Source organism: Papaver somniferum, chromosome 3, assembly GCF_003573695.1.
Source record: "Papaver somniferum cultivar HN1 chromosome 3, ASM357369v1, whole genome shotgun sequence".
Lineage (NCBI taxonomy): Eukaryota > Viridiplantae > Streptophyta > Magnoliopsida > Ranunculales > Papaveraceae > Papaver > Papaver somniferum.
This window is the reverse complement of record NC_039360.1, coordinates 122,664,635-122,679,428: the sequence shown is the minus strand read 5'-3', so window position 1 is coordinate 122,679,428 and position 14,794 is coordinate 122,664,635. Positions and strand designations below refer to the sequence as shown.

General features: G+C 36.9%; 2 protein-coding genes and 1 pseudogene across 2 annotated transcripts; 1 reads left to right on the top strand and 2 right to left on the bottom strand.

Annotated features, from left to right (window-relative positions):
• The window catches only part of LOC113359920, a 63,001-nt pseudogene extending 56,769 nt beyond the window's left edge, over window positions 1-6,232 (top strand).
• Window positions 6,233-6,789: 557 nt separating this feature from the next.
• Window positions 6,790-7,812, bottom strand: LOC113357228 (zinc finger A20 and AN1 domain-containing stress-associated protein 6-like). Its single transcript, XM_026600569.1, has 2 exons — window positions 7,664-7,812; window positions 6,790-7,539 (listed from the first exon to the last, which is right to left on the bottom strand). The coding sequence occupies exon 2, from the start codon at window positions 7,530-7,532 to the stop codon at window positions 7,032-7,034; it is 501 nt and encodes a 166-aa protein (XP_026456354.1). The 5' UTR covers window positions 7,533-7,539; window positions 7,664-7,812; the 3' UTR covers window positions 6,790-7,031.
• A 120-nt stretch (window positions 7,813-7,932) lies between these two features.
• LOC113357227 (la-related protein 1A-like) lies at window positions 7,933-8,684 on the bottom strand. Its single transcript, XM_026600568.1, has one exon. The coding sequence runs from the start codon at window positions 8,677-8,679 to the stop codon at window positions 7,954-7,956; it is 726 nt and encodes a 241-aa protein (XP_026456353.1). The 5' UTR covers window positions 8,680-8,684; the 3' UTR covers window positions 7,933-7,953.
• Between the last annotated feature and the right edge of the window lie 6,110 nt (window positions 8,685-14,794).

Here is a 14,794-nt window from a genome sequence, read left to right as displayed (position 1 = left end):
TAACTAATACATATTGATATGCTAATATGTAGTAGCATATTAATATGCTAATAACTACTACATATTAATATGCTAATAATTACATATCAATATGTCGAACTACGTGTACTTATCAATATATATTTTTATTATGACAAAATATGTACGGCAAGTTTACCTGATACTCAGAAAGATCAATATCCTTTAGGAACTCAGCACATATCTTTGTATGATTCCACCTAGCCACTCTTGGCACATACATTCCTGCAGGTTCTGTCACTATATCCTCGGACGCCACCAAATGGGTATGCTCCGCAAACCATGGCTGCAAAATATTGATATGCAGTATAAGATATACTATCAAAATGTAGAAAACACATAAAACAAAAACATTTTGAAGTAGAATAAACAAATAAATAGATTCTTACCAACAAATAAATAGCACAACCATTTGTGTGTTCTACGGATTCCACGTTTTCATTCAGCTCTTTCTCTAAATGAGAATGGATGAGGTCAGGCCATGAAATATTCTTAGTCTTCTCAAGATCAAGAACGAAACCAATATATTTTTCAGTCAAAGCGTTTGCATCACTTGTAGCGAAAAATAATGAAGTGCACATATACAAGCAGATAAGCCTAACAAGATCTTCGGCATCTTCCTCGTCTTCCTCGTCTTCTTCAGAATCTTCATTTGATTGATCACCCACGCTTTGCAGAGACTCTTCATCAGACTTCTTCTTTTTCAGATTAATTGGTGTTCGTTTAAGGATATTCAAGATTGCCTTCACAATCATTGGCCTAGTCACTTTATCACCAGCTTTCATATCAGTGGGAAAAGTCCTTTTGAAAAATTCTGTTTCACGCCATCCACTTTTTTTATTGACTTGTGTAAGCCTATAATCAAGATATTCCCTATTTGGAATTCTCGGCATCCCATAAATAAGTGTCATTTCTTCTGGTGTGGATACTATCTCATTCGGTTGGCCATGCCTTTTAAAGACAAATCTAAGTTTGTTTGGATCTTGACCCCTAACGTAACAGCGTAACATTTTCGTCATTGCATCTTCAATCTTCAACCAATGTTCCAACTCAAATCTTGTGTACCAGAACATTAGGAACAGGTTACCGAATGATGCTTCAGAAATCATCTTCAGCTGCAACTCACTCAACTCAAGGTTTTCAGTGGACTTCGCAATAGCCTTCTTAGTGGTCCTAATAGTCTTCGCAAGCCTCCACAAGCCCCTGAAACCGCCACGCTATAAACTTCGTGGTTTTCCATCTCCTTTCTTACGCTTATTAGCACCTACACAATAAAAAGAACCAAAAAATATTACAGTACATATCAATATGGTATATCAAATATGTAGTTACATCATCAATATGTAGTTGTAATATCTACCAAGTCTTGAAACTACATATTATTAACAGTACATACGAGAATATAAGTATCTACCTCTACATATTTATATGTAATATGTTATCAGAGTATAAGTATTTACCTCTACATATTGATATATAATAGTAGATACCACTACGTATTATTTTAACTACATATCGATTTGTAATAGTACGTATGGCATATGTATCTGCTTTGATACAGTAAAAATGTAAAAACACTTAATACCAAAAACAAGCACAACAATGCATCATTACATACTCATAAACATATGTTATTAAGGATACATATTATTCATACGCTTTGTTCTATATGTAGTTGTACTACATACCTTCTACATTTGCTTTCCCCCCTTTTGTTTTTGGTGAAGGAGTAGCAGCTCTCAAGGCAACTGCTTTCTTCCCCTTCTCTTCCCCTACACCATATCAAATATGTAGGTAATGTATCTACCATGAACATGAAACAACTACATATCAAATACCACAACTTCCCCCTCATTATTAAGAATTATCTTCAGTTTTAACATTACAAACCTTCTTTCAGGAGCGCTTTTGCTTTCCCCCTTTTTGCTTTTCCCTTTCCTTTTGGAGAAGGAGTAGCAGCTATCAGGACAAGTGCTTTGTTCCCCTTTGCTGGTGGTGAAGGAGTAGCAGCCTTTGTCGTTGTTTTTCCTTTTGCTTTAGTAGTTGCCGCTGCTGTTTTTCTTTTGCTTTTTGCTTCAGGAGCAGCAGCTACTTTCTTTCCTTTGGTTTTTGCTGTTTTTGTAAACCAAAAGTTTTGTACACATTACATATTACAGGCAGATAATAATATGTAGCACACATATCATATTGAGATGCTATCATTACATATCAATAACTACAAAATGCAGATAACATATTGATATGTAGTACAGATATAAAACATATGAATCACACACTGCATGTCAATATGTTGTGTCAAATTACATACACAACAGATGAAAAACATGTAAAACATATGACTCACAGAGATGTTGTGTTTCTATTGAACAAAAAACATATGAATCACACATTGCATGTCAATATGTTGTCTCAAATTACATATACAACATATGAAAACATGTATACCAGACACTACATACAAATATCTAGTGATTCCATTGAGCATAGAAACACACACTGCATGTCAATATGTAAGAGTAAATTGCATATACAACAGTTGAAAACATGTAAAACAAACACTACATACAGAGATGTAGTGATTCTATTGAGCATATGTAGGATATTAGTTGAACATCACTACATATCAACAGTTTTTCATCAGCACTACATATTGATATGTATTTGCATGTCAACATGAAATTCAACAACAGTTTTCTAAGTATTGCATGTCAATATGAAGTACAAAATTAGGCTTTACTTTCTTCTGATTTTTGCTTACCTTCTACCTGAGGAACATTTGTTCGTGAAGGAGTACCAACTTTACTCACACTCCTTGTTGTCGGAGATTTAGCAGCAGGGGAGGATTGTGTTGGTGAATCATCAACAATTTTTCTTCTTCTTTTTACCTGGGTTTCTTCTACAATTTCTTCTGTAATTGTCCGCTTGATAGTTCTAACCATTTTTTCTCTTCAATTGAATGAATAAAAATTAGGTTAGGAACTGATGATTTACGTAATTGATTAGGTCAGGAACTGATGATTTTTCTGTAATTAATGATTTCCGAAATCGTTTTTCAGATGAGTTTGATTGAGAAGAAAGAAGAGATAGAAGCGATTGGTAAAGAAGAAATTGAAGGAGCGGTTATGTAACTGAAGAAACAAGAGAGAGAGAATCGAAAATGAAACTGAAAATTACTTTTAACGTGTCTATGGGTAGATAGGTAAAGAAGAAGAACGAGATATGCATCCACATGTGAGTGGTGAGGATAGACAAGTAATTTTGACTATTCAAAAGCTTTTTGGACCTCCGATTAATTACCTTTTGGCGCTGGACTACCGGTTAAACGTAGTCGGGTATTCTGGATGAAATAGCAAATTCCTCAGTGTTTCCGAATTTTTATGAGTCACCCGACCCAAAGACCCATTTTCGGTTGTAGCTTTTATTGGGTTTGTGTCAATTGTTATTCAATTACCACATATGAATGGTAAAATCAGTTAATATGCCGCCCACAAATTAAAACAACCCGGTATCTTTTATCTTCCCATTATATTCACATTTTACACACACTTAGCTGGTATTCCATTTGATACGCTAACGCATCACATTAAATGTTGATTTAAAAACGGGACGTTGTTACGGCTTGACAAAGCCTTGAACTTTGTTTGTCTTCAGATGGGGGTCAACTCTCCTCAAAAGATCTAGTTACACCTGTTTCCCCAATTATGGTGTAGGTAGTATCAGTCCTTCGTACTTGCCTTCATCCTTTTCCTTTGTGCTGGAGTTTTGAAGATGACTTTCATCTCTACTTGGTTTATTTTTTGAAGATGCACCCTAACATTCTAACTACCAATATCAAATTATGAGTGAGGTTGCCCGCAGTCGTACTTTAAACCTTGATATAGTCGCACAATGGTGCCCTAACATTACATCGATGGTTGTATATTTCTCTTCAATTGGTAGAGGGCTTTAGATGTATACATCTTCAAATTATATTTGTCGCTAGGGAAAATCAAAGATGGTTGAAATGGATTAACGCATTATCAGAGAGGTGCACTAAAAGCCAGTTTGAGATTATTGGACAAACCCTGGAGATATATGCTGCTCCCGAGATGTATCAACGGCCATTGATGGCTTCATTCCGAAAGATGTTCAAGATATTTGGATATGTAAAATAGTGGTTTAGGAATATTTGTTAAACTTCTACAACCGTATACCAACAGTACGCAGCGACTTGTCTTATCGATAACATGCTTAGTGAATCCCAATGCTATAACTTGATCAACCTCCATAGCTAACTCACCGGTGAACCCACCAATACATGCTCTTAGCTCCATCATAGATTTTCCGTTGAAAGATTGGAGCAGAAAGTTTTTTAAGATTTCAGAAAGGAGATGGAGATAATAGCTTACAGCTCAAGAAACAATTTGACCACTGTATGCTAGATATATGGTAGTTGATGTTACATTGCAAGCTATATGGCACCGTCCATGAATTCTATTTGAAGGATTTTGCCGAAAACCCTAGAAATTAAGATTTGATTGTTTTCCTATTGGCTCAATATGCAGCTGTCGTCGTCCTTCAAATTCGATAACAACTAAAAGCCCTCGAAAGCCCAACCAAAACTGCTCAGACGATTGAACGCCACACGCGCGGTATTTATGAGCGCATGCTCCAACTTTAAGCGTGAGTTGTTGAATTATATTGAGATAGATTTAATCTGGACCGTTAGTTGTACAGGCTAACTTAGCCATGACCTCTTTTGTATTATAGATATATCACCGTTCTATTGTGATATTTTCAAAATGTCACCGTTCCTTCTCCAGGTTAGTTAAAATATGCATACTGTTGTTTGTTTCACTCACCTCCTTCATATAAGGTCCTTCGGTATCATCTCTAGTGCATTGACCATACAAATCTTAATAAAACCTGCTGATGTAATTGAAGTAGTACTTAATTAGAGATAATGATGCTACTGCAGCTTATGCGTGGTGAAGTGTGAGAAAGAAGAAGATGAGAATTGCTACGAAGCACTGCTAAGAGATGGTGGTATAATAGGTAGAAATGGAAGCACTTTCCATGCTGAAAATCTTTATGTACGTCTAAGCCTTATCAAGAGTCGGGATGACTTCGATTGGCTACTTAAACGCATGATTGCCCTGGTTTCTCAAGAACAAGTGCATGAAGAATATGGCGGCAAAACAATTTGAATATCAATTGTAGTAGATATCATTAATTATCATCTATCAATGATAGGATTACTAGCTTGTTTAATATAACTTCACTTTGTCTGTAACAAAGTTGGTAATCAACTACATTAAGAAAAACAAGAATGTATGTATCAACTAGTCCTTCGTGTGCAATGCAATTATATCTAGAAAACCCAAACAAACTTCTTCAATTCTAAGAACTTCAAATGAGGAGGAATACATCTATGTGGCATCACAAATCATTGCCATCAGACAGTATGACTCAACACTGAATTTCATGGAATTTGTGATCATGTTTTTATCCAAGGCCCATCTGTCAAAACAATTTATGATCATGCCTACTATTCATTATACAGCATTCCCAGCTCCTGCAAAGAAAGACCTTATGATCTTTATATTGTCTAAGCTCACTGGTCATGCAGTTTGGGTAAGCAATTCATGTCAGATCATTTGAAGCAAGTTTGGTAGCGAAAGCTCAAAATAATCTTCAATGACATAAAGTAAAAATCTATTAGCATGGAATGACTGATCTATCTACATATTTGTATTTATATGCAAACCAGGCGTACCTTAATAAAGGACATGATCGTCAGCAGTCTTGGCCTTTCTTGTGACTGTCGCCATCTGAAGCTGCTGAAAGTAGTACTTAACAATGGGAAATAATTCTTTGAATTCAGCTACAGAACAACAATGATACGATGGAAAAGATTAAATAAACAAAATAGTAACTGCATCCAAACGTTTTTCCAGGTTAGTCAACATACTGCTGATAGGCCTTTCCCCTTACTCGAGCCTTTTACATGATCTATACACAAAATTCGCTGATCTTGATGAAATAGTACTTAAAAGTCATTGATGATATTGCAGGATACGCGTGGGTGAAGTGTAAGAGAGAAGAAGATGAAGATTGCTATGAGACACTGCTTAGAGCTGGTGGCATCATCCGTAGAGCCGGAAACTTTTTGAATGCAGAAAATCACTACATGTGTGTCAGCCTTATAAAGAGTCAGGATGACTTCGATTGTTAATCCAACACATGGATGCCTTAGTTTCTCAAGAACAAGTACACAAAGAAAATTAATGGGGCAGAACTGCTATGAATTATGGACAAATAGCACTACTTATCATCAGAGATGCTAAATTGCACGACTACCACATACTTATTATTTTGTTTGTTATATTAGTAAATGGTGACAATAGGTGCCTGCAAATAGCGAACTAATAGTATCCTATCAACCTGTTACTTCATAGAAACCAACGAGGAAATGCAACATCTAAATGGCGGCCAGAACTAGAAGGCTTAACCAGGTATACAAGTTAAAGAACTAAACCTGGCCCAGGAATAACCAGATGAGTGGAGCTCGGCGCAACTGCACTAGGTAATCTTCTCAGCTTTCTGACATAACAAGAGTTGATCAAATTCTCAAGCTGCATAAACAATTTAATTTCACATACAAATTCTTTATAGCTGAGGATGATCTATATGACGAGGTAGCAGTAACATATACACCCATTGGAGTTAACATTTAAACAGCACAGCTTAACATTTGAACCGAAAGACACTTAAATTCCAGAGAGTTACTAGTATGAAGAAGAAAAATCATATTTGAAAATAGAGAACCTTAAATGTTATAACTTTCAATTGAAACACCTAACTGTACATATTCATCAAACTCCCGGTAGATACATAGATTTATTCCGCAAGGGAAATAGATTTAAGTTATTTTAATTACCCATCTACCTTATAGATAAGCCAGTAGTCCTTGTATTAAACAATATCAGAGACATTTCACTACACCTCTGCCTGCTGCATTGCCAGTGCCACTATCAAATCTTCTCAATCTTATTTGCTTTCACAACTGGATTAGCTTTCGCAATCTGGTCTTGAGCTGCACTTTTGTAATCAAATTGACAATTATGCTTATCCGTGTAACGATGAATGGAACAAAACGTTTGTTCGCACCGGCATTTAAATCCCGTGAGTCCAACTCGTTTCCTACAGAAACTGCAACGGTTGGCAAGTTTCTTCGTCGGATCTTCAGAGGTGGTCGCTTCACCTTCATCATTTGCATTTGCAATCGCAATCTTCTCCGCTTCACCGATAATTGGGTCCTCCTCAACATTATCCTTCTTCTCAGTTGTAACAATTGAAACGACAGGAGCTTTTTGATTGGATTGCTTCGAAATGATATCTTTGTAACATTTTGAACAGAAATTATTGGTCGCCGAAGTTCCAAAAAACCCACAATTGTTAGCACAAAGGGTTAGAGAGTTGGGAGTTTGACAACCCGTTTCTTCAATTCCTCTTTTCTGACTCTCTTGCGCCATGTTCACCCTAACAGATTAAGAACCCTAAATTAGGATCCTTTAAAAAGCCCCATGAAGATTGAAAGAAAAGCACCGGGTAATAGAAAAAGAAAAACAAATCAACGATAAAGTAAAGTAGAAGAGATACTAACCTTGATTTAAGGATCTTTTTTCTGTCTATTTAGACTCAGAAAGATTGATAAGAGTTGAACAACATAAAGTACACAGTTGAGGTTTATTAATTGGGAAATCTTGGTTGCTTAGTTCAGGGGTTTTTAATTTGTACAGTCGTGTACACTGTATTATGTTAGGATATAGTAGCTGGATTCAATGGGTTATGCTTCAAACTACAGATATCTAATGGTGATGATGGGGGTGACATCAGAATTACTTGGCAAGTGTCGGGTGAACACTATTGGATCAGATCAGGTTACAAAGTAGACTAGTACCAACAAGTGGGTGTGAACTGTGAACCAAACGACATCCATAGTTTGAAACACCATGGTCTGAGGTCTCCCACTGTTTTGTTCTTGGATTTTGTTGTGCCAAGCTCAAGCAAGTTTCTTTTTTGGTCGTCAGAAAATAGGTCTTCGAACAATGGCATATCAACGACGTAAGGATGCTTGTCAACAAATTCAATGATCGCCTCTTTATAAGATTCATCAGCGTCATCAATTTCTCTTTTGATAAGTTCGTATTCACGTTGCAGAGTATCAACTAATGCCTCCATAGCCTTAACTACAATTTCTGCATCCCGCGCTTTCATTTTTCTCGGCAGTTTGAAAGTAAAATTGTAGAAACCACTTCTTATATCCTCAATTCTGTCGCATGTAGAAATCTCTCGCAGAAGATCCTTAATTTTATTAACTTCACATGTCCCCTCCCCGGAGGAACGTTGCAAATGGTTGTTCATCTCTGGGTTCCCATCTTTTGGTACACCTACCGGCTGAGGCACAGGAACAGGAGCGAAATTAGTTGCTGCTGGAGGCAAGATCCAATTCATCCAGTCATTGCGCTTTCTTATCATATCACCCATGGTCTCTACGGTTGTTGATGTTCTCACTGCATCCAATATAAATTGAACACTGTATGGAATTCCTTTCATTAATTGCTCAACTCGGTGGAAGCCTGCTATTAAAGAAACAGGAACCCAGCCTTGTTCATCCATGTTTTGCCACAGGAAAATGAACCCTGATTTTGGGCATACTGAAATCTTTCTAGGCATACAAAACAATAGTTCCATCTTCGATGACCTTATAAGAGGTACCCTATGAGTAGTTCAATTACCTATATACCCATAATACAAAAATCTAAAATCAGTTTCCCTTAACATCTCTTCTTCTTCCTCCTCTAGCCGAACTCTTCCCCTCCCGCGAAAAAAAAATCCATCACCGTGATTAATTGTCGATTCGTAAAAAATTGATCGTCGATTAAACTCAACCACATAATGACTCGTACAAAGAAAAGCAGGGACTAAGCGAACCAAATCGTCTTCTAATCCATCAATTAAAGAAGAAGAACCAATTGGAGATGAAGGTGTAGAAACTGAAAATCAACCACCAATTGAACCAGAAATTGAACCAACTGCATTTCCAACTCCGGAAATGAGGATAAGAAAGTAAGTTTTACAAACCCAATCTCCTATTTGTTGCTTTTCATCGATTAAATGACGGTTACGGTGTTGGGTTCGGCTCAAAATTGAGTTGCATTTTTAACGGAACTGTTCTTCACAAAAGCTTCCTGTAAGTGTATATGAACAGTTCGGCATGAAATTTCAAGCCGAACCTAGTCACAGATAGAGATGCATAGGGGTTCAGCGTATTCGATAATCATAATATGTGCCGAACCTAGCACATTTACGAGGTTCGACTATTACGATATTCACATTATGTGCCGAACCAATACAAAATTCTTACCCCAACAATTATCAGGAATATAAGTGATCAGGTTCGGCTTATATAATACTTATGTAAATAGCCAAACCATGTACTACCAAAAGGTTCGACGCTTACGATTTTCTCAATATAAGCCGAACCTCAAATAATTTTTCTTCCAGATCACACAGGATTAGGTTCGGCTCATTATGACATTTTTAAACAAGCCGAACTAGGGGCTACAAAGTAGGTTCGGCTCATAATAATAACACTTTCAGCTTGCCGAACTGTTCATTAGTTGTCAATATCCAGGTGGGTTCGGCTGATATATTGATAGGCACATTTTTGTGTCTTATATAATCTCAATTGTATATATTATTAGTGCTCGATTTTATATTTATTACGGATTTTTATGTCCCTGTAGGTATTTTTGGAGAAATAAGCTTTTGCGGCGAAATTGGCTAAAAAAATGGTTTTTGCGCTCGTGGGAGAAAATTACTATACAGACTCTCACTTTGGATAAGGGGTAACCTAATTACTAAGGGGTGACCCATTTCCAGGCATCTGCTAAAGGGAGACCGGGACTGGATAGGGGAAGGTCACATTTCTTCACATTTTCAAACATTCGTTTTGGCGGGAAACTATGGGCAGCGAAGAACAATTTTTAGGGTTCGAATTTTGGAGCAGATTTGAAGAGATTCAATCGCTGGAAACAGTTGGGATGAACGTGATTAAGCTAAACATGGATAGTGTAAGTGATTTCACGAAGCAAATTGGGCTGGATAAGTTGTGAAAAGAGAACAAAGTTCAACAGGCAATGCTGTTTTCACGGGATTCTGTTGGGTCCAGTTTTTGCAATTGCGTGGAGGATTAGGGAGGATGTCTTCTCTTATTCGATTCCCTTATATCTTGGTAAAGTTTGGTAACAACAGAAGACGCGTACGAAGAGTTTGAACAAGGATCAGCAGCCGTGTAGAAAAGAAAAGCCGTGACTTGGAAGAAAGGAAGAATAAGAGATTTTCTCGGGATTTTTGGAGCTGATTGGGTATATAAAGGCTGGTGCGAAGTGAGAGAAGATTATCAAGTGTTTGGGGTCGAGCAGGGACCAGAGAGAGACCGGAGGAGCGAAGAACAGGAGTTGCAGGAAAAGTTTCTTGTTGTTGCTGCTGCTCGAGGAGGAAGAAGAAGACGAAGAACGGACCCTCCAGGGCCGTCGTTCTTCAAACAGTGCTAGAAGCAGCAGACTTGCGTCGTTATTCAACAGCAGCGCTGAAGTATTGTTCTTCAGCAGCAGTACGTATCGTTCTTCTCTGGACGCTTATAGAGGGTCGTAGTTTCATTGTTTTATATTTTTCACTCTTTTAATCATATTTTGAGCATCAAGTATGTATTTTGAGAACATGATTATTATGAGAGCTAAACCCCAATACTGGGATGATGGAGGAAACCATTCTTTATGCATGAGTAATTTTATTTAATTCTTTTATGACTATTTGCACTATTATGAGTTGATTTATGATTTTTCTTGATTATTTGTGATTTTATCTGATGATGTATGCTTAGTTTAGGAACTCTTGATGCAACATGCTTATGATTTACATCTAATACTTTATAAAATCTATTTTCGCAAAGAAAAGAGTCGATATTTGTTATCCATATAAGCTATAATTGTCTAGAATTAATAGTTGTTTCGCATGAGTATAAGAATTGGTGGAATCCTGAGTCCTAGTATCTCTTGATCCTGTGACAAATTTTGTATATATTTTTGTTTTAAAAATCTTTTCAAGTCCGAGCAACGAACACTTTACTTACCACTAAAAAACTACATCAATTTTTGGCGCCGCCGTCGCGGACTTGTTTATAGATTTGTTTTTAGGTTTATTTATTTATTTTTATTATTTTTGTTCTTTTTTACCCGTTTTGGTATTTTTGCTTGCTTTCAGACTCGGAGCTGCGCTAAAAGGAAAAGAGAAAGTGCTGAAAAGAAAAGTGAAGCCAAAGAACGAAAGAATAGAGGAATCCAAAAGGAGTGATGAAGAAGTTTTGTATATAGCTTTTTATTTTTTTTTATTTTTTTAGAAATTGTACATAGGGTTTTATTTTTCGTAATTTTTTGTAGTTTTTAGACTTTTCTTTGGACTTTATTCTTTATTTTTGGACATTGGACATTTTTTTTATACCCTACGGAAGGGTACTCTTAAATACAAACTGTGTGCAGGGAAGGACGACGATTACTATATCGTCTCGGCCCCTCGGGTTCGTACACTGACATCGGAGTCAGTGGCCCGAGTCGACTACAACGGTTCATCGCCCGTCTGGTACGGGAGGTAAGTCCAATCGAAACACTCGCGAATCTCCTGCAAGCGGGTTACTGTATTCCTTAAGGTGATAATTGTTTGAGGACGAACCAGACTGTTTTTATATTCCTAGTAAAGGGAAAGGCCTGGCCTAAACAAGATAAGGGTTCGGATTTCATCACCGCTCCCTTATTGCCCGTTTTAGGAAAACAAAACCTAACGCGAACCCAAGCTTTAAAATCTGATTAGAAAGAGACCTATAGGGTATCGAGCTTGTTAGGAAAATTTTTCGAAGGATGTTGGTTACCTTTTAAGCAATTTCAAAGTTCATGATGACTTCTGGGAGTTGAAACAAGCCGCCTTGTAACACCGGTGAGGCCTTGGGTATCAAAGCTCCATTGAGCTTCCCTCGCCTCAGTTTCATCTCACATTAGCTCGGATTGATCCAGATGGGTTTGCTCAAACTGTAACGAATTACCTTTCGAGAGATAGAAGCTAGTCTAGAAACAATCTAAGTGGAGCCATCATGCTTTTTGTTTGCTAGAAATCTTTAGGCTTTCTTTGGTGAAGTCGAGTCGGCCTTGTTTGTGGTTGTGTAGAATTCCCTTGCAATTAAGAATGTCGAACTGGTATGATAGAAGCCAATACAATGAGTATTGACCTGAATTTGAATATGGACATCATCAGTTTTATGACCATGGTGAGCCCAATTACTATCCACACGCGAATTGGTCTTACGAACAAGAAAATCAGGAACACTGTAGTACTGGTTACTCGTTTTTGGAAACTAGTCCTGATTATGATATTTTTGAACCTGTTCCATCTCTAGAAGAGACCCAACAACGGATTGAAAGGACGTATAAACGTTTAGTTGCAATGAATAGTTCAAAAGAAGAGTGTACACAATATTCTGAGATGATAAACGAGAGTGGTGAACGTATAAGTGTTATGCTCAGTGAAATTCAGGCACGTCTAGAGGCAGAAAATGAACAGTTGGCTAATGCTGCTCGAAATAATCTAAATTTCCAAAATAGGGTTTCTAATTCTACCCTTGATATCAATAGTGAATATTTGCCTAATTTAGAGGACGAGGCTAGAATAAAAGACACTACTTATTTAGATAAGGTTCAATCATCTTTGTACTATTATGATGATGAGGATAGTAGTAATGAAGAATCTGAAATATGTAGGCATGGTGATCAGGAATCTATTAATCCAATTGAGATTTATAATGATTATATTATTTCTAGTTCAAATCCAAATAATTTTTATGATTATTCACCTATTCAAAAGGACGAGGATTTGATTAGGGATATCATCGTTTTAGACGATGTAGTTTTTCCTTTTGATTACGAAGCCGATAGTGGTTTAGAGGAACGGGTTTATTCCGAAAATGCTGTTTTAGAGTCTAGCGACTTAGAAACAATAATATTAGGTGAAGAAGATATACCCGTAGAGATGAGTAAAGATGCACTAACTGATAATAAATTAGAAGAATCAATTGACCATTTTCAAGAATCTAATGATCCAAAAATTAGGGAGATTGTAACTAGTCTATCTAGAGACACTGAAAACTCTAAGTTTGGGGGTGATTATCACCTTCCTAGTGCCTTACCTTTAACTCTCAGAAAGTCCCTTCACTTAGGACTTGATATCTCTGCCTCGACAATTTTACAAGATTACCTTCATACTCGTTTTCCCGAACCTAATGATGTCCAGGAAGAAGTTCAGTCGTTAGAAACCCATCCTCTGGTTGATGTGGTTTGCCCATGCTATGATACCCAGATTGACTTTGTTTTCCCACCAAATAGTTTTCTTCCAAATGTGGGAACGTTTATATTCCAAATGTGTCGAATATTAAGTTGTGAGACTAAACCTAAATGCTTTAGGAAATTAGAATCGACACATTTGCTTAAGAGTGACCACTACTCTCATTGTGGTCAATTTTGTAAGTCAAATATTATTTACTTAGAGGATCCTCAGTTATTTAGGTTATTATTGTGCGCTTCTAAGATCATATTTGAGTTTCTGCAGACTCTAAGACCTAGTGATTCGGATCCCATCTATGAAGAAACGCAGCCAATGAAAATATTCTATTTAGACCCTTTCATAGAACCTGAACCTGGACCACAATTAGCGATAATTATCAGGAAACTAGGTAAGGGCATGTTATTCTTGTCCATTTTCTTGGTTCACTGCAGTTTCCTTTTGTCAGCTCTTTTTGGTTTTAAAGACCCGCAGTTATTTCGTCTGTTACTTTATGGTTCAAGTTGACTAATCTTTTCCTAAGTCTGGCTGAAGACTTTAAACTTAGCACTTCTTGGGAGGTAGCCCAACATTCATGCGACACGGTAATATCTTTCCTTATCTCTTTTGCTTCAAATGGTAACAGTTTCTCCTTGTTCATGCTTTTAATTTCATCTTTAAAACATTGAGGACAATGTTAGATTTAAGTTTGGGGGTATGGGAGAAACTTTTTAGTTGCAGTATGAATAAATAAACTCCAGAGCCTAGAAATTTATGCCTATTAAGGATGGCACTAACCAATCTAAGTGGATGGAAGCATTTTGATTGTAGGAGTTGAGGAACCAATCTGATTAGATGGCAACATCTAGAAGAGTCTATTCATAAAAGCACAGAGCTCAGGTGTTAGAAATAACATGATAGTTTCACCATATCTCGTTGAGTCCTTTTCACTTCTATTTTTATTTTATTTTGTTTTTAAACTATGTTTCTCTAAGTGATTAGGTGGGGCTCACGATTCAAGTTGTTACCAATACTAGGGTGAATTAGAGTGATTGAGATACAAAAAAAAAAAATTATTATGAAAAAAAAAAAATTGAGACCAGACCATTTGACCAAAAGGAATAAATTCAATAAAGTCGACCATTGGTACCCTTGTATATGCCAGCTGTGTTGACCTAGAGTTAGGATTATCAATCACTGGTTCCCTTGTATATGCCAGTTGTGTTGATATTAGTCAGACTAGTATCTCAATCCATTAGGATAGGTTCATTTTGGCGGAGGCCTTCAGACAGATATGGGAAACGCCGTTCACTTAGTAAACATCAGAACCATCTATGTTTTTCTCTATATCCATCTTCTTGATCTG

Coding starts and splice junctions, on each gene's coding strand:
- LOC113357228 (XM_026600569.1), bottom strand. CDS start 7,532: ATGGCGCAAGAGAGTCAGAAAAGAGGAATTGAAGAAACGGGTTGTCAA.
- LOC113357227 (XM_026600568.1), bottom strand. CDS start 8,679: ATGGATGAACAAGGCTGGGTTCCTGTTTCTTTAATAGCAGGCTTCCAC.